Source organism: Natrix helvetica (genome assembly GCF_964273705.1).
Source record: "Natrix helvetica genome assembly, chromosome: 3".
NCBI lineage: Eukaryota > Metazoa > Chordata > Lepidosauria > Squamata > Natricidae > Natrix > Natrix helvetica.
Window position 1 is genome coordinate 94,569,827 of NC_138549.1, and position 23,827 is coordinate 94,593,653.

Genomic DNA, 23,827 nt, shown 5'->3' on the forward strand with positions numbered 1-23,827 from the left:
AACTGGGGACAGCAGGAGAGAGCTGCAAAATTGTCATCTCTAGCCACAGATCATCACTGCTTCTAAAAAGTATCCTCTTAGCAAACAATTTGTATTATGTGAATGAAACAGATTCAGGAGGAATTTATGTCACTCATTTAATTATGAAAATTGGAACTCAAGATTTATAGGCGTCAAGAATTGAATTTGCTAGTGACATGAATATGTGATTTCAAGATTCCTTTTTCAGTATTTTTTAAAGACTCAGTCCATTGTTGTTTATACAAATATTTCACATATTGCTACTGTATCTTCATTAACCCTTGCACTTATTAAGAGACTGTTAGAGATGTCTGAAGCTATAATGAGGCTGCAATTGAGATTTGTTTTTTTGAAATACCAGGAAAAACAATCTGACATTCAAAGGGGGGGGGATCCTGAAATTCAACAATTCTGTGTTTAAAACCACTGTTTTTCTGTGTATGGAGCCACAAATTAAAGTGGAAGATAATTATGTCAGCATAAGACTTTGTTAGATGCTCTGTAATAGTTTCCTCAAGTTTTTGGTGAGATAAAAAGGCATTTCCTTAAAATAAGAGAGCACCTTGAGATTAAAGTTGTTTATTAAAGTGATTCTATCTAACTGCACTGTAACTTTTACAAAATCTGAATTATTCAAGTAGCTGCTGCCTTGGGAGATGAATGGTATGGGAGAGAATTCAGTTAACTTAGTCACTTCCTGAAAACCTTTATCTCCAAATGAAACTAATTTTTAAAACGCCATAAAAGTGCCATGATTCAAATTTGAAAGGTGGTTTAACAACATCCTGCTTCTTGCGAGTTAAGTGAAAGCAACGAAATAAAATTTCACCCACACTTCATGGTGCTTATCTAAAGTACATGATATGTAGCCCTATAGGAGAATCTCTTTCTCACTCTCAGTGTCTGACTAATTGTTTATGAACCAAAACAGAGAAAACAGATTAATATTAACAGGTATAAAATCTAGATACATATTTTTTAAGGGTTTTTTACCCATTAAAGACCTGGAGAAAAATATCTGGATAGGAAAAAAATAGAAAGTAAAAGCACTTTATTTAAATAAACATGAATTTGTTACTGATAGCTCCCAATTCAAACATGATTTTAAGGGGCACTTAATGTCGATTCCAAACTTTGTGACTGAAGGAGGAGAATTTTAGACCTCTGTGTTTTAAGATGATGCTTTTAGAAGGAATGGACTTGGTGGCTCAATGACTAAGATGCTGAGTTTGTCAATCAGACAGGTCGGCAGTTTGGCAGTTCAAATCCCTAGTGCCGCATAACAGAGTGAGCACCTGTCACTTGTCCCAGTTTCTATCAACCTAGCAGTCTGAAAGCATGTAAAAGGGCAAGTAGAAAAGTAGGAATCACCTTTGGTGGGAAGGTAACAGTGTTCCGTGCGCCTTTGGTGTTTAGTCATGCCAGCCACATGACCACGGAGACATCTTTAGACAGCATTGGTTCTTCGGCTTTGAAACAGAGATGAGCACCATCCCCTAGAGTTGAGAACGACTAGCACACAGGTGCGAGGAGAACCTTTACCTTTTAGAAGGAATCCCATACTCTACTATTTTTTTTACCTTTTTTTATAAGAATAAACTTTAATTTAGGACAGAACTGTGTCCTTATATGTTACAGTTGTTTCCCCCCCCCAAAAAAAAACCCTCAAATTGTTTTGCAATTTGCAAAGTGTGTGTTATAATAAATTTGATTTATCTTAGTGAGGCAATAGAGCGCAGCTCTTTTTAGTCAAATTCTGTGTTGAGTAGAGATGTGAGATGTAAACAAAACATGCCCCAGATTTTCAAGGGATGTTGCAATGAAGTCTTTGGTGGCACAGATGACACTAAACAGCATCTGCATTGACCTCCCTTAAATCCAAATACTCCAAAGTTTATGCTATGTCTGAAAAAGTTCGTGTTTCTGAAAGGTTGCATTCAAAATAGAGAATTCATTTTTTTAAAAAAATCAGAAATGTGTATACAAAATGGTATCAAGGCAATGTATATTAAAAATGAGACAGTAATCCCAGTTAATTTGTAGCTCAAAGTTATTCCCACAGGGAAAGCTGCATGCAAAGTCCTGTGTTAAGGGAGGTTGAAAAAAATAAACAAAGGGATGCTAATTTTTTAAAATAATAATGCATACATTAAAATATTGCACTTACCATTGCTAACATAATATCTATTAATCTACACACCTTTAATATATATGCTCATAAATTAGTTTCATGAAAACATCACCCATATAAAAGGCACAGTCATCATAACACATTTGAACCTCAGTTACTATGATGAAACTTACTTCCACGCCTAGTTTAATGGGACTGCAGTTTATACCACCTAGTCTTCCTAGATTTCTTTGTAGTGAAATCTACCGCCATTCCCACATGAAATGAGAGCAGGAGCTAATTAAAATTACCAACTAGAGAGGGTATGAATTAAGGGAATAAACAAGACTAAAGACAGGAGCTCTGCTGTTGGTACAAAAAAAAAATCCCCTTGAGTTTCTGTTTTACAATTGTACAAGAACTTGTTAGACTAAATGTACAGCGTCTATCAGTCCATGCAACAATCACTAGGACAGTATACAATTAATGCTCTCTTTAACTACACGCAGCAGGTCACATTTTCTCTCTGTTCACTTCAGGATGTCAAGTCATTCCTGAAAAGCCTGCAAAAATAATAATGCCTGTTTCCATTTTCTGCTTTCTTTAACCTCCCCCTACTCTGAACCCTCAAATGCAGGCAATATTAATGGAAATGCAGTTTTATAATTCTGTCATCATGCTATTTTTTGCTGTGTTGAACCAACAAATGGCACAGTACTGTGGAGAAAGGCAACTCATTTGCTTGCAGATATGCAAGCATTCATCTCCCTCACATTTTCCAACCAGAATTGCTAGAGGCTGGTATTAGAGAGATCTGGATTCAACCCTCAACCACAAAAACTTTCTGTGAAACTCTGGGCTAAATACACCTTCCACCACAATTCACCTTAAAGGGTTGTTGTGGGGGGGGGGGAAATGTAAGAGGAGAGAATCAGAGGCGGTATTCTACCAGTTCGGACCAGTTCACCCAAACCGGTAGTGAAAATTGCAGTGGCTCGCCCATCCGCTCTGACTCTATGGCATCTCATTTAGGCCCCCTTTTTTTCTAGCAAAAAGCACATGTGCAGAAGGCTTAACACATGTGCGGAGGTGAGCAAGCACTCAAATTTGCGAAACGATAGGAAAGGTAAGTAAATACCACCCCTGGAGAGAATGCTAGATGTACTGCCTTTCCTCCTGAACAAAGGAAGGAAGGAAATCTAATTAACCTATCATTGTCATCCTCAGTGTGATTTAGGTTGGTTAATTTGTTCTTCATCCATTGCAGCCTTGGAAAAGGAGGGCCAGAGAAGAGCTTTTCTTCCTCTTGACAGCTGCTCTCTCAACTTTCTCTCTGAATTAAGACTGGAGGAATCTTCTGCCAAGTGAGGATAGAAAGTCACAATGGAAATAAAAGTTACCTCAACTGTGCAGGTGGGGAATGCAAGAGTTCAGCTCCATTAAGAAAACTCATAGCTGAAACTGTCTCTTGAATGACTCCAAAAGATTCCTCGGAAGGATTGCTTCAAAAGCTGTTAACGTCTGTCTTTAACACAGAGTGTGACACATTCCAGAAATAGCAGCAGTCTCTTTCAAATAAATTGCCAGCCATCTTGCATGGCACGCCAAACACAATCTTAAGAGCCCAAGAGTTACTTGCTAAGCAACCCCATTAAAAGATTAACTTCCAGCAAACAAAGGCACCCCACTCAGTTGGTTCACTACGGCTTAGCCATACCTTTTGGCATTTGGCTTATATAATACTTATAATACTAGCACTTTGGAGAAATCCCAGTTGCTTTTTCAGTGCTCTCTCTAGCTCTATAGATACATTTAAATACCAAGAAACATAGTGTTCACACAACAGAGTATCTTCCACTAGCTTTACATTTAGATGATAAAATGATACATTTTACCTACAACATTTAGAAGATTAAAAAGGGAGGCAGTTTTGTCTAGTGGTTAAGCCACCAGGCTAGAAACCAGGAGTCTAGGCGTTCAAATCCCGCTTTAGGCCTGAAAGTTAGCTGGGTGACTTTGGGCCAGTCACTCTCCCCCAGCCTTAACTAACTTCACAGGGTGGTTGTGCTGAAAATAGGAGGAAAGATTATTAGGCATGTTCATTGCCTTATAAAAATAATAAAGATGAGATCAAAAATATCTAAAAACAAATCTGGATGCCACCATTCTGTTGTCATTTACGAGTCATGAAGACTTTGGCGAAGGAGAGTTGTGACCCCTTGGTTCATTCCATCTGGTCTATGACGCTTGCCATCTTTTATAGACTCTATTGATTGTGGTGAGCTGCCCCAAATCATTGAGAGTCAGGTGACATACATGTTTAACAAATTATAATAAGGGTGATGAACCCTGTTCTGTGTCTTCAGCCCCACCTGAGGCTCCAGAATACATCCTATAGGATGGCAAAATAATTATCTCCCCATATATGACAAAAAGTTTTATATTTTGCTGGATTATTCAAGAGATAGTAGTTTTGTAGGCATTAATGAATTGAGCAGCAGCATCTCTCTCTCTCTCACTCATACATACTCACTCTCTCTCTCTCTCTCTCTCTCTCTCTCTCACACACACACACACACACACACACACAGATTTAAGATCTGTAAACGCTAGTTACTATACATGAAGCACGACAGCAAAGAAAAATGGCTCATTTTAACTTTTGTAGACTGAGAAGGTTGCTGGGCACTGCCCAGCAACCTTCGTGGTTGAATGGACATGTCTACTTTTAAGATTCGAGACCGGCTTGCGCTGAACAAGCTCTCTTTGTCCTTCAATCTGTGCCGAGGACAACCCAGCTACAGGAGTATGAACAGTAAAGAAAATAGGCAGAATTGACAAACCTAAGATTTCATTGACAAACAAGAAGTTTGTTTGAACCTTTAGACAAAATTTCAGACAGGTGAATGTTTGATTTGAAGTAGCAAAATGCTAGCATTTAAACTTTAAAAGCAAACTTTGCATTTCCACTCCCTTATACTACTACTTCATTCTTGTTAGTGCCTGCCAGCACAGAAGCTCTCATAAAGAGCCCGATGCTAATGTTCTCATTCTGTTTTTTTTAAAAAAACCACTTCCTTAAGTTGGCAGTTCTGGTTCACTAACTCCTGATATTTGTACGATTTTCTCCCTTTTGTTTATCTTGGATGTTAGCTTCTGGAACCATTTTATGATTCATGAAAAGCACCAAGAGAAATGGTATAGTCATTAAGACCGTGCAGGACTTCAGATTCAGTAGCAGTCAAAAAGTTTTGTCGGAATACATACGTTTCCCAGGTAGCACATCTCTATAGCTTTTTAAAGCTACTGCATCCTGCATTCTGCAGTTTAAAGAATTGCACCTGGGGGCAAATTATGCAAACCCTGTGTGCTCTAAATTCAATCCAATCCAAAGTGTTGAGCAACCCTATTAAATAGGCTTTTAATACATAGATCAGTGTTTCTCAACCTTAATAGCTTTAAAATGCGTGGATTTCAGCTCTCAAAATTCTGAGAGTTGAAGTCCACACATTTTAAAGTGTGTGCCTGGGTTGAGAAACATTGATGTGGATAAATAAAGGATTGTTGAAAATGGCAGCAAATATATTTATTCCACTTTCTAATTTATTTAGTTTTATTTATTAAATTTCTACACCACCCATCTCACCTGTGAATCTGTACCTCGTTGCAGGTTTATAGCAGAAAGGATAATTAAGTTGATCTGTCCCACAAAAAGTCTTAAAATTCTGAAAGATGCTAATTTGCAAGGCCTTCCTTCACAATAAGGAAGACAAGAAATAGCTACAGAATATTATAAACTAGCCGTGTATAATAGAACATTAATAAGGGAATAAGAAGAAGTTAACATTTTGCATTAATTTCATGTGCTTACAAATACCTTTTTGGGGTTACCAGTTTCCATGTACTTTTTCCATTTTTCTTCAATTTATTTAAATAATCCAGCCTTTTCCTTGGACCTTCTAGTTTTGGTAGACTACAGCAATGAAAAGTCCATGACTGGGGATGATGGGAACTGATGTCTAGCATAGCCAATTAAGTGTGATATTGAAAATACAGACTTAACTTCTATGAAGGCTTATTAGTGCATATTGGTCATTTCTGTACCTATTTAATAAGAATGAATGAAGAATCGTTCACATATGTATCATTCTCAGTTTTTCTTTTCTCATCAATATAAAGTTAGACTTTAATCATATCCTAGAATTCTACTGAGGTCAATGGAAGTAAAACAAATGAAATGTATAAAAGGGTCCACTTAAACTACAGCTTATAACTGCTACTTTTAACTCATTCATCAAGTGGTTTCAGTAAGGGAAATATTTTCCAGTATGATCTCGGAAACGCAATGTACTTACTTAGAACTACCTTTGATTTACTGCTCTTCTTCTGAAGTGCTCAGTGAACTTTCCAACTGTTTTTTGAGCATTTATTCTGGACAATTTACAGGCTCAACTACAAAATCTCTGTGGTCATCCCAAATAAAGACGTACTTCCAATCACGTTCCATGGGTACAAAATAAAATCTATCAAAATACAGCACTAACTATATATAGATGCAGTGCCAGGAAGATGTTAAATAGGAGTGGTATGCATGAGGTCCCATAGAAGCAGAGAAGAGTTCACATGATAGTAAACTGCAAGAAAATATAAATGGAAATAAAGAGCAGATGTGGGAAGAAGAAGAAAACAGTGGCAGGAAGTCAAGTTCTAAGCAAGGGAAACCCAATCTATAAGAAACACAAAGTGAAAGTAGAAACACGAACAGAAGACAGCATAATGTATCACACACCCCCTGCCCTCTTATCACTTACTGGTAGCAGCTGGTCTATGCAAACACCCACCTTCTTGTTACACACTGCTCAGCAGTGGGGAACACTCCGCACCTGCTATCCAGGCTAGTGTGGTACACTATGATGCAAACACCATTCTGGATTAGGAGGGTGATAATTCTGGCAAAACGATTTGAGAAAATCATGACGATCTGAAGTAACACGTAGAGCACAGCAAACCTTGGTGTACATTTGGTAGTCTACGCCACACATAGCTGCATCAAAACTTCCTTAAAATTAAATTCCATTCATCATCGTGTAAAGGAAAGTTTGGCTATGCAACTTCCAATCAATTTAGTGGTGCTTCTGCAGAACTTTCACTGTCGATTGTATCCAGTGGCCTTAATTATTAATGAAAATCTTGGCAGGGACTGCCAGTTTAATGTTGGTTTTGTCTAATAGGGCCACAATGCACCCAACGCACGCTCACAAACAGGAGGAAAAGAGCCAACAAATTAGCAATAAGAATGAAAAATCAGTACATGACTTAAATCTGAGTTACTGCGAATGAAAATTGGAATTTGGAGCGCTTTATGACAATTCAATATTGAGGAATAAACAAATACGTTTAGTGAAATTTAAATCACTTGCTGTTGACACATTATAAAGCTCTGGGCATTGTATCAACACCCTGCCTTGATTCCCACTTTGCTAATAGTAGTAATAATAGTCAGGTTAATTTGCATATCACAAAAATGCTGCGATTTTACTGTTTTTGCAAGGGCTTGAATATTCATAGAATTTTAATAAATGAAACTATGTATTTTATTTTTGTTCTTGGGAACAAGAGATTATCTTTATCACTAATTGGAGATTTAGCATTACAGTTGCTTGAAACATGACCGTACAGAGTTTCTTTTAATAAATAAGATTGTATAGACTTTTTTGAAAAAAAAATCTCTTATATAAAAGGGGAAGTATGCCGCTAACTTTTTAACCCAATCTCCTGCTTTTCATCTTGATGACACGTGACAATAAAGTTGCGGCCCGAACTGACCCCTTCTTCTCCCCATCGTCTGAAAACTGTAAAAGGAGTGATCCTTAAAAGCAGAATTTCACCAGCTCACAAAATCAATAATCGAGCTTATGACCCATAATGCAAGAAAGCGCATTTTTACCTATTTGGAAAAAAAATTCACATTTATTTACTGTCAAACAGGTGTTAAACTTTACATTGGATATTAGTGATGGGCTCATTATTAACAGGTTTACACAAAGGGATTTGGGTGAAAAGAGCAAAAAAAGAAAAACCTGAAACAATGTACATTTAATTAGCTCTTTTATCATAAAATAAATTAATTACTAAATATAGGCAGAAGGAATATGGAAGAGTAATATTTATGTTTTCTCTTAGCTTAAAAGGGGTAGGCACCTTCCATTCACTAGTCCACCTTCCCTCCTCCTCCTTCTTTAAAGAAAAGAACAAAAGGGAACTGAATCTATAGCTAGTGGGTGATTGTTCCTTTTTAACCAAATTTGTGCAAGGCCTGGCATAGTTGGCAACTAAGAGAATTCTTTCCATAAAATATGTTCTTTTGGCAATATCAAGTTTAAGCCATAAGAATAGTCATGTCAAAGCGGCATACTGTTTACAGTGGAAAAGAAGAAGAAAATGGGTAGAGTTTGCATTTTAAACATATTACGGTACTACGGAACCAAGTGTAAGAAGAAACAGCTTGTAGCATATGTGCAACCAAGAGCGTTTCACAATATTTTCTTCAAATCCTTTAAAATTATTTTAATGACAATTATATTTCTGTTTGGACACAAAGGTATTTATTTATTTTACCCTAGCAATAGAACAAAATATAATTTCTTTAGCCATTTTTTTTTCATGAGAACATTGTACAGTTGAAGAAATATATGAAATAAGGCCTGTGGCTTGATTGCTAGTGGTTAGACATGTTTTCAACCCTTGCCTTAGTGGGAAAGATTTGCCATGAACAGCATACTGGTGCAGAATCTCTCTCCTGCTTTTGCAAGTCTAGTCAGGAATAGTAAGGTACAATAAATTTGTCCCACAGGATTTTAGTGCCTACCTCTTGTATATAATACAATGCAGGCATACAAAAATGATGCAGCCATATTTACAAATTTAGTTCCCAAACTGCTGCTGTAAAATGGCTGGAACACTTTGCATGTATGTATGTGTGTGTGTTTATTTCACAATCTTTTTTTTTAATGTCAGCAGCAAGATATCTTAAAATACCTTGATGGTATCTCTCTCTCTCTCTTTTTTTTTGTCTCTTTGTAACAAATAATTCTTTTAGTATACTCTGTGTATATACAAAGCTTTTTTTTTTATATAAAAATTCACAGAACTGAAAGGTCCAGTCAACTCCTTTACATGGGAGAAACCACAGGGACAAGAGAATAGTCACTTCAAGCAGATATGAGGGGGTCTGCATGGAGCCAATTAAGTCTGTCTGTTTAATACTTGCATGTGGCCTTCAGGATTCCTTTGCTACTCTATTAAAGGCTTGTCACTAGCTGCATTTGTCCTTCCCTAACATCCCCTTCTGGAATACATCCTTCCTTGTTAATGGGAATTATATAGCCATCACTGTTCCCTCTGCTGATTTGATAGTACATCTGAAGCGGATGGCCAGCTCCAAGGTTTGGCATACTTTTGTAGTAAATGTCCTCATTTTCGCTTCTCCGGGAGGGAGAGAGATCTTCCTCGATATCAGGACTGCTCTCAAGATACGGAGAGTCTCTGAGGTTGGGCATACTTGTGTAAAGCGAGTCTCTGTTGGGCGATTGGAGGTGGTCTTCCACTTCAGCTGTCAACTGTGACACGTAACTATCGGTTCCTTCCATCTTCACTTTCTTCTGTGGTTGGTACAGAAGAGAGTGAGTCCGTTGAGGAATCAATGGGGCCTCAAGTTCCTTTTGGTGCAGCTCCAGGCCCGTGTTATCACTGTGCATTAAAGACGAAGCGTCAGCAACAATGGCGTCGTCTTCACTACTGCTCCCACCGATCACAGCTTTGATTGGTAACGTGCGCTCCAGGTTATGGTTCTTGTGGCTGCCCCGCAGGTTGTTGTGCACCAATTCTGAAATGATCATTTTTTCAAATGCGGCATCATTCAGGCTTAGTCCACAGTCTACAACTTGCACACTGTCATTATAGTCTCCATTGCGCAAAGAGTAGCTGTTGTTGAAATTACCATTTAGCGGTAGAGTATCCATGGCACTTGTATCCCTGGCATTGTTCAGTGAATGTCCTGCAACAGAAAAGGGACACCCATGGGTTACTGCTTACCCTGAAGCTAAAATTCTTATTCTAAGAAAATGTTTAATGTCGTTCAGGACAAAGTTGTACTTGGAAGTAAGACTTGGGACACGTCTCCCAAGGGTAAAATAGCTACACACCATATAGAAGAGAGAGAGAACTTTACAAGGTAATGTTGTTTTTCCTCGGAGCTTCAATTATATTTTCAATCAGAAATTTTAAAACAAATGTTAATGGGTTCTGGATGTACCAATTTAGGATTCAGTTCTACAATTCTTCCTGCAAGGAAGAAGAAAGGGACTCCATGTCCTTGCATATGAATGCCAAGCAATTCATTCATAAAACATTTAGCGCATAAGTACAACGGGGAAAATAAAATCAACAGGATTTGTCCTAAACAACACTAAATTAAAAATAAATAAATAAATAAAAGGGAAGGAGGGAGAGAGGGAAGGAAGGAAGGAGGGGGAATCAGGTCACATACAAAACAGAAGGTAAATGCATAACAGTAAATATTCACATATTTAGCAAGCAGATACTTTAATATAACATTTCTAACATTTCCTTGTGTCTGTGTGTTTCTTTAGCTGAAGATGGAACAAACAAAAGAATGACCAAAAAATGGACAAATACAAAGACTTCATGTTAAGCACAGACAGCCATCTCTCACACTGAAAGGGTCTGAGGCCCACAAGCACCATCCAACACAGGAAAGACAGCAGGTGGAATGACTCACTTTGGACAACTCACATCATGTCTGTCTGCTCAGGCTATCTGGCCTAAGAGTAGCTGATATATAAAAGAAAGTAAAATGATTTATTGTCACAAGATGAAGAATTACTGAGCGTCTCAGCAACTTAGTCAGAGCAAGGGTTCAGCAAATTAGATTACTTGCAATAACAGCTTTTCCCCACTTTAATGTGCTTTTTTTTGGGGGGGAAGGGTTGCATTTCATATTCTCTCTGCCAGGAACAGCCCCAGGCTTCAGAATGTCAAATTTTACCTGCAGCCCTGCAGTTTGCATCAGTCACAGTGACAGAACCGTATGAACCAGTGTTAAGTCTATTCAGAGTTAAGCCCACAGACACTATGGGCATATGGAAATCAAAAGCAGAAATGTTAGGGATTTCTCTAAGCATGGGTCACAAAAAAATTAACCAAAGAAGAAATATTAGCTGTGGAATGGGAGATTATCAGTCAGAACCGATAACTTTCAACTGCTGAAGAAATGGAGAAATTGGATACATCTGCTGGAAAGATGACACAAAGTTTAGGAAGAGAGAGACAGAGGAGGAGCGGGAGAGAGATAGGAATTGTATGGTGAAATGTTCTTTTGCTGAGGTAAATAAACAAATTCATTTTTCTAGAGACACAAAGACATGTAAACTAAGACATCACAGTGCTTCCCAAACAAAGGAGATAAAAGAAAGTTCTTAAAAGAAACTGAATGGCATGGATCATGGAAAGTTAGATGGTTTGTTAGTGAGCTGTTGGAAGAATTGCTTTTATTGTTCTAGAGCAGTGTCTGGAACTCTTAAGGAAGAATGAAGTATTGTTGTCTGAATGAAACTGACCACTGTGAAGCTGCTGCATTATATGCAAGGCTTGGAGTAGGTACAGAGAAATAAAAAGGCTGTGTGTGCATCTAGAAATGTTTTCAGGTTTATTTTCAGCCAGTACTTAAAGCTGCAGCTTAACCAAAGAAAATTCAAAGTTGCTTCTATAACAGACAGAAACACTGGTTTGATGCCTCAGGGATTTTTTCCCCTCTCCCTTTGGTTATGGAATACTAATTGAGAAGTAAAAAGCTGCAGCTAATCTTACATTGCATTGTTTTTGCCATTCATGTGCGCTGAATTAGTATAAAAGATTACAAGTCTTTGAAAAGCTGTAGGCTTTGATTAAACAAGTTTGGTAGGTGGGATAATTTCATATATGTTTTGGGATTTTTTTTCTTTTTGCAAAAGCTTATGGAACATATGGCATTCATGAGAGAACCAATGCATGGGCCACATGCCGATATTAATTTCCTCTATAAAGGCATTTTCTCTCTCTCTCTCTTTTAATAATCATATTCTTCATACTCTATTAAATAAATATTGAAGCATTTTTAATAATCCTTAAAAGAATTTTCTGTGATATACTGCAGAGTTAAGCACACTCCAATGCACTTAAGCCAGTTTTAGAGAGGCAAGTTTAGATGCCCATGATTCAGGGAATTCACTTGAAGTCTTTCCTAGCCTGTAGCAAGATTACTGTGGGAATGTAAAAAATATTATGTCAATTATTAAGCATTTTGCTCAACAGTGCTCTGGTTTTAAGCAGCAAATTATTTCAGCATTGGATATCATCAGTTACCAATAGGGCTTGCTACAGACCTAGTGACTTTTTTGGGTTCATCCAAAAAGTAGTACTCATGTACTGTTGAGTGTGGAAATAATTAATTTGGAAATTGTGAACCACTTGCCCGCTGAGTCTACTTCATGACCGCTAGTTATGTTTTAATTGTGCCCATTAAAAATCATGCTGAAAAAATTTACATTTGATAGGCAAAGTTAAGTTTTACTCCCATACTTGTCTCTCTGTAGGTTGCTAGAGGAGAGCATAAGGAAAGTAAGAAAACACGAGAATGAACACAGAAACTACAGTTCACTTTAAAAGTAAGGAAAATTGACATAACAGGTTTATACAGGTTTAGTTTTTTTTAAATAAAAAAAAACATGTTATAAAATGTTTAAGAAAGGATTTCAATTTACATTAAAAACTACTTATGAAACTAGTAATTAATAAAGGTGCATTATTTTATTTTTAAAGGACTCATTACTTAAAAAAAACCTATTGGCTGGTACAGTATAACAAAGGTATGGTTAAGACTAACACTCTAAATCCTGATACTTCTGGCTTTTTATAGTGAATTAATATCCCTACAACTGATCAGAGCAATGTCAAGTTAGCTGACAAATGCTCAGAGGACAAAAGATACACCCTGTCCCAAACATCTGAGATTAGATCCAGCAATCAGGCTGTATATTCCTCCTAATTCTGCTTTTCTAAGACTAGCCACCATCTGATGACTTTCTTAAGGAAACAAAGCAAAACACAACACAGCAAATCAAAGTGCTCCTATAAAGCTGCACTATACTATAGTTGGCCTCTAAATGTGACTCCGGATGCAGTTTTCCACAGCATGACAGTGCACATGTCAGGATGCCTTTGTGTGAGTCTAATGGTCTAATCAACTCCATAAGCAGATGTTCTCAGCAAGATTTTGATTCAATTTATATTTCATAGATGTGATACCTCTAAGTGATATATATCTTGAAGATGGGCTCTCGGAGAATGGGGTGTCAGTCCTGCAATAGTATATTAAGATTTATGCCACCTGTGTTAAAAACATGGAGGATTATTGGCAAATACTACTATGGCAAAGGATTAACACTATAATATAGTGCAGTTTTACAAGTCTGGCATTATCAGTAGCATTGGAAGGAGAATAATTCAAAAGGAAACTGTAGCTCCAACTATTTTAAAAGAAAAGGCTTGGAGCAAAGCATACTTTAAAAAAAAAAAGCAAAATCAACATATCCCAAAGTGTGGGCACACCTGGTGAGTTAAACACAGGAGCTGAAGGGGCATTACATACAACGGTTTCAGCGAGCAATGTGTTATAAGGATTGTTAGTGCCGTGCGGTCGAAGAAGAGGGTTTGTTAGTAGGTAATTGCCAGTCACTCCTAAAGCAAAGGAAACAGAAAGAGAGACATCAGCTCTTTCATTTCAGGCTGACAGTTCCAATAATGTGTATTTTTTAAAAAATTTCATCACAAGTCATGTATATCCCGTCAAATTCAATTCAGCTGAACATTTCTGACTATATTTGAACTATTAATTTGAAGGAAGAGAATGAAAATATTGTTAGGTTTTGGTAATTCACAGGTGCTGGCCAAATCCCCAAAGTAAACACCTGCTGAGAAATGACATTTGCTAATTTATACAAAATTGCTGTTAACACTCCAATAGCAATTAAATACAGCGACTAATGTTCTATTTCAAGAAGTTACAACTTCATGCCTGTAACTTTCACCGTGGATTGGCACCAGACTGGGTACATCAAAAATTTGTTAATTGAGAGCAATAGGCAATTCTCCCCTAGCAACAGCCAAGGTTTATCACTAGCATAGTTTAAAACAAAGTTAAGGTAAGCAACGGCAAGCTGCAAGATGCCTATTCCATTCTATGCAAGGAACACATGCCGAAGGAGAGGTCAAAGGTAAACCATTCACATATATTTTACATGTCAAATGGGCTTCATGCTGCACTATTGGTGTGGATTTGTAAAGTCAATTATCTTTCAAGTTATCTCTGCTCCCTCAGTAAAAAGAATCTTAAATCAACACAATGAAAGCTCATACAAAAGCTCTTTCTGCAATTTCAGTCCTAATGCATCAACACTTTTCAATACGCTTCTAATGAAGCAGCCGCACACATAGCATTACTTGGTAAGAACTCAGCATGTGAAACATCACACTGATTTTGGGTCTGTCACGTTAATATTGTTGTCAGAACAGATACAAAGACTCCACTGCTTTGTGGACATGCAAATAAAATTAGGTTGAAAGCGCCTTTCAATTGAGCAGTCTGAAAGTATGTAGCCGGGCATTGTATGACAGGCCCAAGATGAGACACAGAGCAGCCCAACAATGCATATACAAAATTTACATTGATTAGGTTCTCATTGTGGCAATAGCAGAAGATATTACATTTTAAATATTAATGCTCTTATCACTACTAAAAATATTATTACTCTAGGTAGCAAAAATCCTGGAGTTTTGGGAATTGCTGTACTGTCAGCTTACGTTAATCTTATTTGCAATTTGATTTAATTTATTTGATTTTTCCCCCTCCACTGTTTGAGGCTTATTCTAAATATTAGCAAAGGCAATCCAAATCCTTTTGTCACTATACTACATATCATAAAATTGCTATTATAATAACTATGCAGTAGAGTTCCAGTTGAATTACATAATTGGCTATAGTTCTTTGCTACCAGCTTAGACATATTATTTCCAGTATACTCACCAGATACAGTTGAACATTAATACCCTAATTCTGAGTATGACTCTTTTTTCATTGTAAACTAAGAAACTGGCCCTTATTCTTCTTAATGTTATGGGATCTATTTCATTGGGATGTTCTCAGAGTATAATGCAGACTTCAGATTTGAGTTATCTCTGAAACTGTGCCCAACTAATTTGGTAACATCAGAGGTGTAAAAACAATTCAAGCCAAATTACTATTGAACTTCATACTAAGCCATAGCTTGTTTTAACCATGGTAAGATGAATAAATCTGAATTAAACTAGTGCATCAAACCATATATTATGAATGAAATGGTTGAGTTAGTGTAACAAACATCATAGGTTGTGGGTGAATCACAACTATGAATTGCAGATTAGTTCATCTAATTAGGTATTTTTTTTCCTTTTATAGAAAAGAAGCATTGCAGGTAGTCCTCAACTTAGAGTAAGCTTAACAATTGTTCAAACTTATAATGGACTTGTATATAAAAGGCTTATTGTATAGGCTTTTGCAAAATGTCCATTGGGTAAAATGGCTCTGCTTAATGACCAGCACAATTGCTTAATGACTGCTTAAAAAATGGAAATTGAATAAATGAATGAAAAAGTTAAAATTGGATTCAGACCATAGTGACCTGCTTAACAATCTCAATGGCTTACGACTGTAATTCCAGGTTCAATTGGTCATAAATCGAGGACTACCTGTAACACATTCAGTTGACAATAAATCACTTTACTATACAAAGTTTCTTTCCAGGGAGAAAGATCAATCTGATAAGAATCTCTGACCCTTCATATTCTCCTATTATACAGCTTGTCTTTTAATATAGAACAGGGGTGTCAAACCCGCGGCCTGCGGGTTGGATGTGTCATAAACTGGCCACACCCATTCTCAGTTTGGCAAAGGGGAAAAAAATCATGATACGTCACATGACAATGCGAGTTTTGACAACCCTGATATAGAGTATTTTTCTGTTTCCAGTTCCTGATTTTTCTCCCCCCTTCCACTTCCAGTTCACCTTTGTAGCAAGGAAGGGAAGCCAACAAATAATGTAAAGTCTAAACTGAAAATAACATATCCTTTGCAGAGAATGGAAGGGAGCCTTAGGCAATGATTGGGTTGAGATCAGAGGGGAAAAATATTGCAGTGTCTTTATTATGCCAAAGAACCGGTGGTAAATTCCTGAAATTTATACATGTTGAGTTGCTTGGTATTACAGCTATGCATAAAGGATCAATTCATCACTGGAACTTTTCACTTTCCCTAAAATGTTCAGTTTGGCTCATTTGGGGGCTGGATCACATCCAGAACTCCATTAACTACTTCCTGTTCTGGAATATATGCTTGCAGAAATATACAAACCACTTTTAGAATGCTCAGATTGACCAGTTCTGGGGAGGGTAAACAGAATGTTGCAAAGAAATATCTCTCCCATTTAGCACATAATTGCTTGGCACAGCGTTACAATTAGACTAGAAAAACACAGCGTATTGGCTTTGGTGAAGGGAGACTCGTATTTCCTACCAAGGATAATAGAGACATTACAGCAAGGGCAAACAATGATGTATGAAGCTGCAAGGAACTAGAAATCCCTTGTAGGACATACCAGTACCTCACGCAAATTTGAACTCAGGAGTTAGGTTTTTAACTGTACACAATATTGATGAACATTGAGTAGCTTATTAAACTGGATTGTATTTTGCACATTATTCTAGAAAAATTCAGAAATGGCTTTTATTATCTTTTTAAAAAAAATATAGATATACAAACAATGTTCATTGCAATGATCATATGTTTGTGTTTTGCAGCTACAATAATTAATGTGGGCATCTAAAGTAAGGCACAATGATGGCAAAAGGATGACATGTGCATCACGACTTCTTGATGTGCAATTATTTAAAGATGTCATGATGCGGTTTGCTTTATTTTATGATGCACATCCTCATTTCCTTCTCTTTCTCTCTCAAGAAGAAACTTGTGCTTCTTAATCATTCCATCAAGGAATAGCTATCTAAAAATATTTGCTTTGTGTATACAAATCTCTCTCAAGACAATAAGGAAACATTTGCAAGTATGGAGGATGTTGTTATGGAAACCAACTCTTGCTGAATCAAAGTATGAATGATCCTCTTTCGCAGAAGAATCCTCTTTTGGGCTGAAAGAATCTACAAGCAAATGCCAACTTTTTAAACCAACCCAGCTTGTGATTTCTTTGGGACTAGATACTTAGCTTGAAATAGCCATTCTATTTTCCTGATGAAGTGATTAAGAAGCACACAAGGGCTATGGTGTAGTGGTCAGAATGCAGTATTGCAGGGTAATTCTGCTGATTGCCAACTGCCAAAGTTGACTCAGCTTTCTATCCTTTTGAGGTCGGTAAAATGAGGACCCTGATTGTTGTGGGCAATATGCTGACTCTTAGAGAGGGCTTAAAGCACCGTGAAGCGGCATATAAGCCTAAATGCTATTGCTATTTACTATGCAATGTTCCTGTAATGCTGACCACATTCATGCATTTATTTTGTAAAACCAAAGTGCATAATAATGATCACCTAATTGCTGTCATGGCAGAATTAGACCTGGGCACTGAAAGTGATCCAGTGCTTTTCTGAAAGTTCAATTGACAGGAAGTCTCCTCTTCTCCTCTCACTGGATTTTGAGGAAGTGATCTTGCCAATTTTGAACGAGTATTTTAAAGCCTCAAGTTCACAGCAAAACACTGTGCTTGAATAAAATTCAATTGTGGCTATTTCCAGATGGGACTTTAGTATTGTTTAGTACTGTATGTCTATGTGAACAGGATTGAAAGCATATAAATATTAAATCTGAGTTAAATCATAAAGGGTTAACCCAAAATCCAAAAAAGCAAGCTAGGGTTTTCTCTCCTTCCCCGAAACTGTCATGTGGCAGAGAAATGCTCCACATTCTAAACATGATCAGAACTATCTTGGAAGGAAAATGAATTTTCAGATGCCTTTTATAGCAAGCTAATGCTAATTTGATTTTACAGGCAAACTGTGTATGGTAATCTAATGCATTTAAAATTTTACTGTGCTGGTAGTTCTGTTTCAGTTTTGGAATATATAGGTTAGCAAAGTTTTAAAATTATATTCTTGCTTTTAAGTTAAATTATTGATGAGACTTATTTAAATACGCTTTCCATGAATGCGAATGTCAACTTTCATCCTAAGTAAGGAGATGAAGGAACTGAGTTTTAAATGTATTCAAGACAAATAGTCTCTGAGTTACAGTTTTTTTTAAAACAGTCTTCCGCATATGTGTCTGTTTTCACTCAAATGCTGAGATCTTTAGCCTATAGTAACTTCCCAGAGTACATCTGTTTATTTGGTTTAATTACTGCAATCTAATACCTTGACATTTTTATTTAAGAAATACCATTAATTAAAAAAAGTAGAGTGAGATCTATCAAATAACTGACCTTGATTAAGGGTTGAAGTGCTATTGATATCACCTGAGATAAAGGAAGATTCAGATTGCTTTCTCACAGTATCATTCCACATTCTTCTTATTCGGCTCTGTTAAATGTAAAGAAAATCAGGTGGAACTGTCACATCTCAAATGGCTCCAGAAGACTACTGCTACTTTATTACTAGTCCCCAATCATCTCATGTGATCTCTTATGTAAGCCCTTGTCTTAAACACAATAGTATTTGCTTCCACGTCAAGACTATGCTGTTAATTTTCTTTTGAGTGTTGTGCATATTATTAAAATCAGGCTACTGAAAAAGAGTAAGTAGTTATACCGGTTATGTTGTCATGGGCTTGGCTTCAAATTCGCTCTTGAAGTTTTGATTTTAGGCACTTTTAAGCAGTGCTGTGGCATTTTATTTTCTCTTCAGATTGACCAAGTGATGCTAAGGGAAGTATAAACAAAGTTGTGGCCCAGTCAAGTTCCACTAATCACCTCACAGGGTTGTTGTGGGCAGGATAGGAGAAGGGAGTATTAGGAATGTTTGCCGCCTTAAGTTATGCATGAAAATAATAAAGGCGGAATAAAAAATGTTAAAAAATTGAGGTCTGACATGTTTATGTAATGTATGTGTTTTATTAAAGATTTTCTAATCTATGTCATGATTACTTCCCGATATTTCCAGAGCACCAGAGCTCTAGTATGAAGGAAAGTTAAGGAGTTAAATGTTTGTGAAGCTTCAGTTATGTTTTATATGAGGAAGTTATAATTCATCAGTAATTTTAGAAGGAAAGGAAATTGGATATAGAAACACACACCATACACACAGACACAGACACATACAGACATAAATGCAGTGGCCTAGTCCCATTCTCAGTTCTTTTCATCTGCCTGGAAAATATGTAACATCATAAAAATCTGAGGAAAAACATAATGTAATATAAACACGAGGGCCTTACCCATAGACATAATTGTGTTTAAATAGAAATGTATCACTAGTAATAGATGCCCTTCTGGGTCATTGGGTTCTATTTCAATACAACAACCACAGATTTTTATTTATTTTTAAAGGTGGATATAAAGATCCTGGAAAAAAATGACTTTATACTTATGCAAAAGGTTGTCTACCATTTTGCTTATGCATTAAATCCACAAACACACTCCAGCCACCTTCTTCACACATAATCAGAAGTCAAACCTCACAAATGCATGACAAACATTACTTCAAACAGTGAGGTCTTGTTTGCATTTGGCAACTGCATATAACCAAAAGTGCAGGTAATAAGGAATATGCAGCAGTTCATGCAAGTGATTTTCCAGGAAATTTTACTAATAATACCTTTCTTTTACATACAAAAATGTTTTTGAAATAGTTATTTAAAAATCCATCAGGAATTATTTTTGGAAGTTTTCTTTACAAGCAATATAGTTTAGTTTAGTATCTGATTTGTCTTCTGAAACTTTTATTTTATAAAGTTGCATTCAGTCATTTTCTAAACAGAGAATGATTATTTAAGTATGTCTGGAGGGACCTATTCCTATTAATCACTAAAGGATTTTAAACTACCTCCACAAACTTTCAGAATTTTTTGAATTGACATACATTGTGTATGTGTGTATATGTGTGTGAATGCATCAAAAGACTGTCAACAGGGCTATTATAATGAGAATACAATTATTAGTGCATCTAAACAGAACATATCTCAATGGGCTATTTGATAACCAAGATTAATTAAAAGATGCTGTCATTAGAAGTACTGTCAAAATGTTTGTTACCTGAGTGCCAGAGGAATAGCGGGCACTTGTTCGTGTTGTTGATGCTTTTACTGAACTGTGTGGACTTTCTGTGGGTAACCCACCACAGCAATATGAATGTCTGAAGCACTTGCCATACTCCTTGCGTACCTATAGGTGAATAACAATGATTGTAATTAGATACGTTTAAGTTTTCCTTTTTGAAATATATTTCTATATAATAAAATGAAGCATATAACTGTTTTAGACATTCAATTAAACAAACATGAGTACTGTACTCAAATAATTTTGTAACATTTATTATATCCGGGGGAATGGTTCAGTACATTCCAAATTATATTCCCAAACACTGATTATAGGCGGAAATAATGACATCTTTTTAGCTGTAAATATAATTTTGCGGACCCGAGTATGATGTGGCATTTCTCACTCCAGAAATTTTTTCTTAGGAAAACTAGTAGGCCATATGTAAATGGCTGGATTTTTCAGTGTTTTCCAGAAAGTTCTGTCCCTAGAGTGGTAAATTCTGCACATTTCAAATATATCATAGATGATAGATAGATAGATAGATAGATAGATAGATAGATAGATAGATAGATAGATGATAGATAGATAGATAGATAGATAGATAGATAGATAGATAGATAGATAGATAGATAGATAATAGATAGATTCATTCTTGTTCCCCAAATATAGGTAGTCCCCATTTACTGATTGCAACAGGGATGGGAAACTCTTGCTATAATTAATGAGATTGTAAACTGAAAAATCATGTGATTGTGCCAACTTAAAAGGTAAATGTTCCCCTCGCATATATGTGCTAGTCTTTCCCAACTCTAGGGAGCAGTGCTCATTTCCGTTTCAAAGCCAAAGAGCCAGCACTGTCTGAAGACATCTCCATGGTCATGTGGCCAGCATGACTAAATGTAGAAGGCGCACGGAACGCTGTTACCTTCCCACCAAAGGTGGTTCCCATTTTTCTACTTGCATTTTTACATGTTCTCGAACTGCTAGGTTGGCAGAAGCTGGGACAAGCAATGGGAACTCATTCCATTATGTGGCGGTAGGAATTCAAACTGCCGAACTTTCTGATCGACAAGCTCAGCATCTTAGCCACTCAGCCACCTTACATCTTAGCCACTCAGCCACCTTACATCTTAGCCACCTTACATCTTAGCCACCTGAGCCACTTGTGCCAACTTACATCACCACAGATTGTTAAATGTGACAATTTGTAACTTCCTGCCAACTTCCCCATTGACATTCCTTGTTGGAACCTATCTGTGAAGGTCTCAAATGGTTATAACATGTAACTAAAAAAAATCTGAGCCATTTGCCCCATATCCAATCATAATCACATATTGTGTTGGATACCTGGATGGCAGCAACTTCACATCTCATTATAAATCTTATTTTTCAGTGCTATCATAGCTTCAAATAGTCACTGAATGAGCGATCGGTAATTGTGGATTCCATAGGTTGGTAATTTGGCTACAAATGTATCAACTAAATATTTTCTGTTAATACACTGATCATCATTCCACTTATTTTAAGCACGGAGATCATGACAGGATATTGCAGATTCAAGACAGAATTGAATTGTTTCAAATAGTACCTGTTCTCAGAATGTAGTCTAATTTAAGTCATTAATCAATATTTCAAGATATTAAACATGGTTTTTCCTTTTGTATGAACATACTCAAATATTGAGATCATCCAGGCACTTTTCTCTCTTTCATAGCATCTGAGTACCTTTGGCTATAAATCAAGAAATATTTTTTTTCCTTATGCTGCATAAGGTTTTGGGAAATCCCAAACAACAGAGGCCCCACTACTTATAGCATATACCTTGTTAGCAATGGAAAAGGTATTTAATTTAAGGAATCGGTTTGCTTTTTCAGCTGTTCCTTGTTATAACCTGCATTGAATTTAATTATGTTTTACTGTCTGGTGTTTTGGTAGGCATTCATTTAATCTTTATGTGGTTTTAGATTACTATTTTATTTTCAGATGTCATTGGTTTTGGCTACATTTTTTCATATTTCATAGAAAGACAACTAATGTATAATAGTTAAATATAGACATTATAAGATCGTACAATCTTATAAGAATACACGTGTGTGTGTGTGTGTGTGATATCAAATACACACACACACACTCTTAAAAACAACTCAAACAAAACTAAACCTGTACTGATAAATATTTCATGGACATGCATAACTATCAATTAAAAGATGCTAACAACTATAGAATTCTACCCAACAGATCCCCTCGTTGTCTCCTAAATATCACTCTCTAAGGCTGATTTTGCCTAATTGTCTATGCTGCTGCAAATATACATTTTCTGTCGGACTGCACTTTCTACTGCCATCATTTCTAAATTACAGCTTGCTGAAAACCGAGGTAACAGAACTATCATCTTGTCAGGATTGGAAACATAATCATTTTCACTTTCCCAATTTTATTTCTCTGCTCAATTTAGCGACCACTAGCAATAACCAAATAAAAAAAGACTGCATTAGCAACATACAGAAAAATGGAACAATATCCAGTAGCAGAGAGTAAAGCTTTTAAACCTCAAGTGACAATCTGAGTGACGTTGGAAGCATGAATAATCTTGACTTACTCTACCTACTTTCTCTACACTTGAATGGCATTTTGTTACAACTTTATTGTGCTGGCTTTGCTTACTGTAAAAATAAGATACTTAAGTTTCAAAATATTAACACTATAAATATAGCATGCCTTTGTATTTATGAATTTGAAAAAAATATTCCTAATATAATATCCTGAAAAAGCGTTCAACATTGTCCTTTTAATTTTTTTTAAAAGGTAGTACCTAATTCTAGAAAATGTATCCTTATATATGATATTAGCCTTTTTCAGGAAAAAGCAGTATAGAAATATGTCTAAAGGTTGGAGCATAAAAATTAAATGTCACTAAAATTATAAACGAATTCTGAAATGCTCATTTGATTTTACAAAATATTACTTGTCTCTCAGTCTTTACATAAGTAGTATACACATGTGATTAGTGGTGAAATTCAGATTTTTTTTACTACTGGTTCTGTGGGTGTGGCAGGGGAAGGATATTGCAAAATTTCCATTCCCATCCCACTCTGGGGACAGCCAGAGGTGGTATTTGCCGGTTCTCTGAACTACTCAAACTTTCCGCTACCACTTCTCCAGACCTTTCAGAACCTGCTGAATTTCACCCCTGTATGAGATGTATCACAAACAACTACCTCAGTTAAGTCTTTTTAATTTAAAGATCTTAAAGTAAAGTAATACTTTTGAATCAAGAATCCCCAAATATAATTGCAATGTGATTAAAATTGTACATATGGGTTATTTATTTTTTCATGTATTA

At 36.4% G+C, this 23,827-nt stretch overlaps 1 protein-coding gene across 18 annotated transcripts in view; it reads right to left on the reverse strand.

The window, feature by feature from the left end:
• Positions 1-8,081: 8,081 nt before the first annotated feature.
• The window catches only part of ADGRL2 (adhesion G protein-coupled receptor L2), a 265,400-nt gene continuing 249,654 nt past the window's right edge, over positions 8,082-23,827 (reverse strand). For 8 of the 18 annotated variants that reach the window (XM_081946479.1, XM_081946467.1, XM_081946480.1 and 5 more), the window contains 4 exons: positions 20,479-20,607; positions 18,712-18,808; positions 13,799-13,927; positions 8,082-10,187 (listed from right to left, as the gene is read on the reverse strand). In XM_081946479.1, the coding sequence (XP_081802605.1) occupies positions 9,433-10,187; positions 13,799-13,927; positions 18,712-18,808; positions 20,479-20,607 (1,110 nt within the window). In that variant the 3' untranslated portion in view covers positions 8,082-9,432. The other 10 variants (XM_081946483.1, XM_081946468.1, XM_081946469.1 and 7 more) reach the window with 6 other exon arrangements.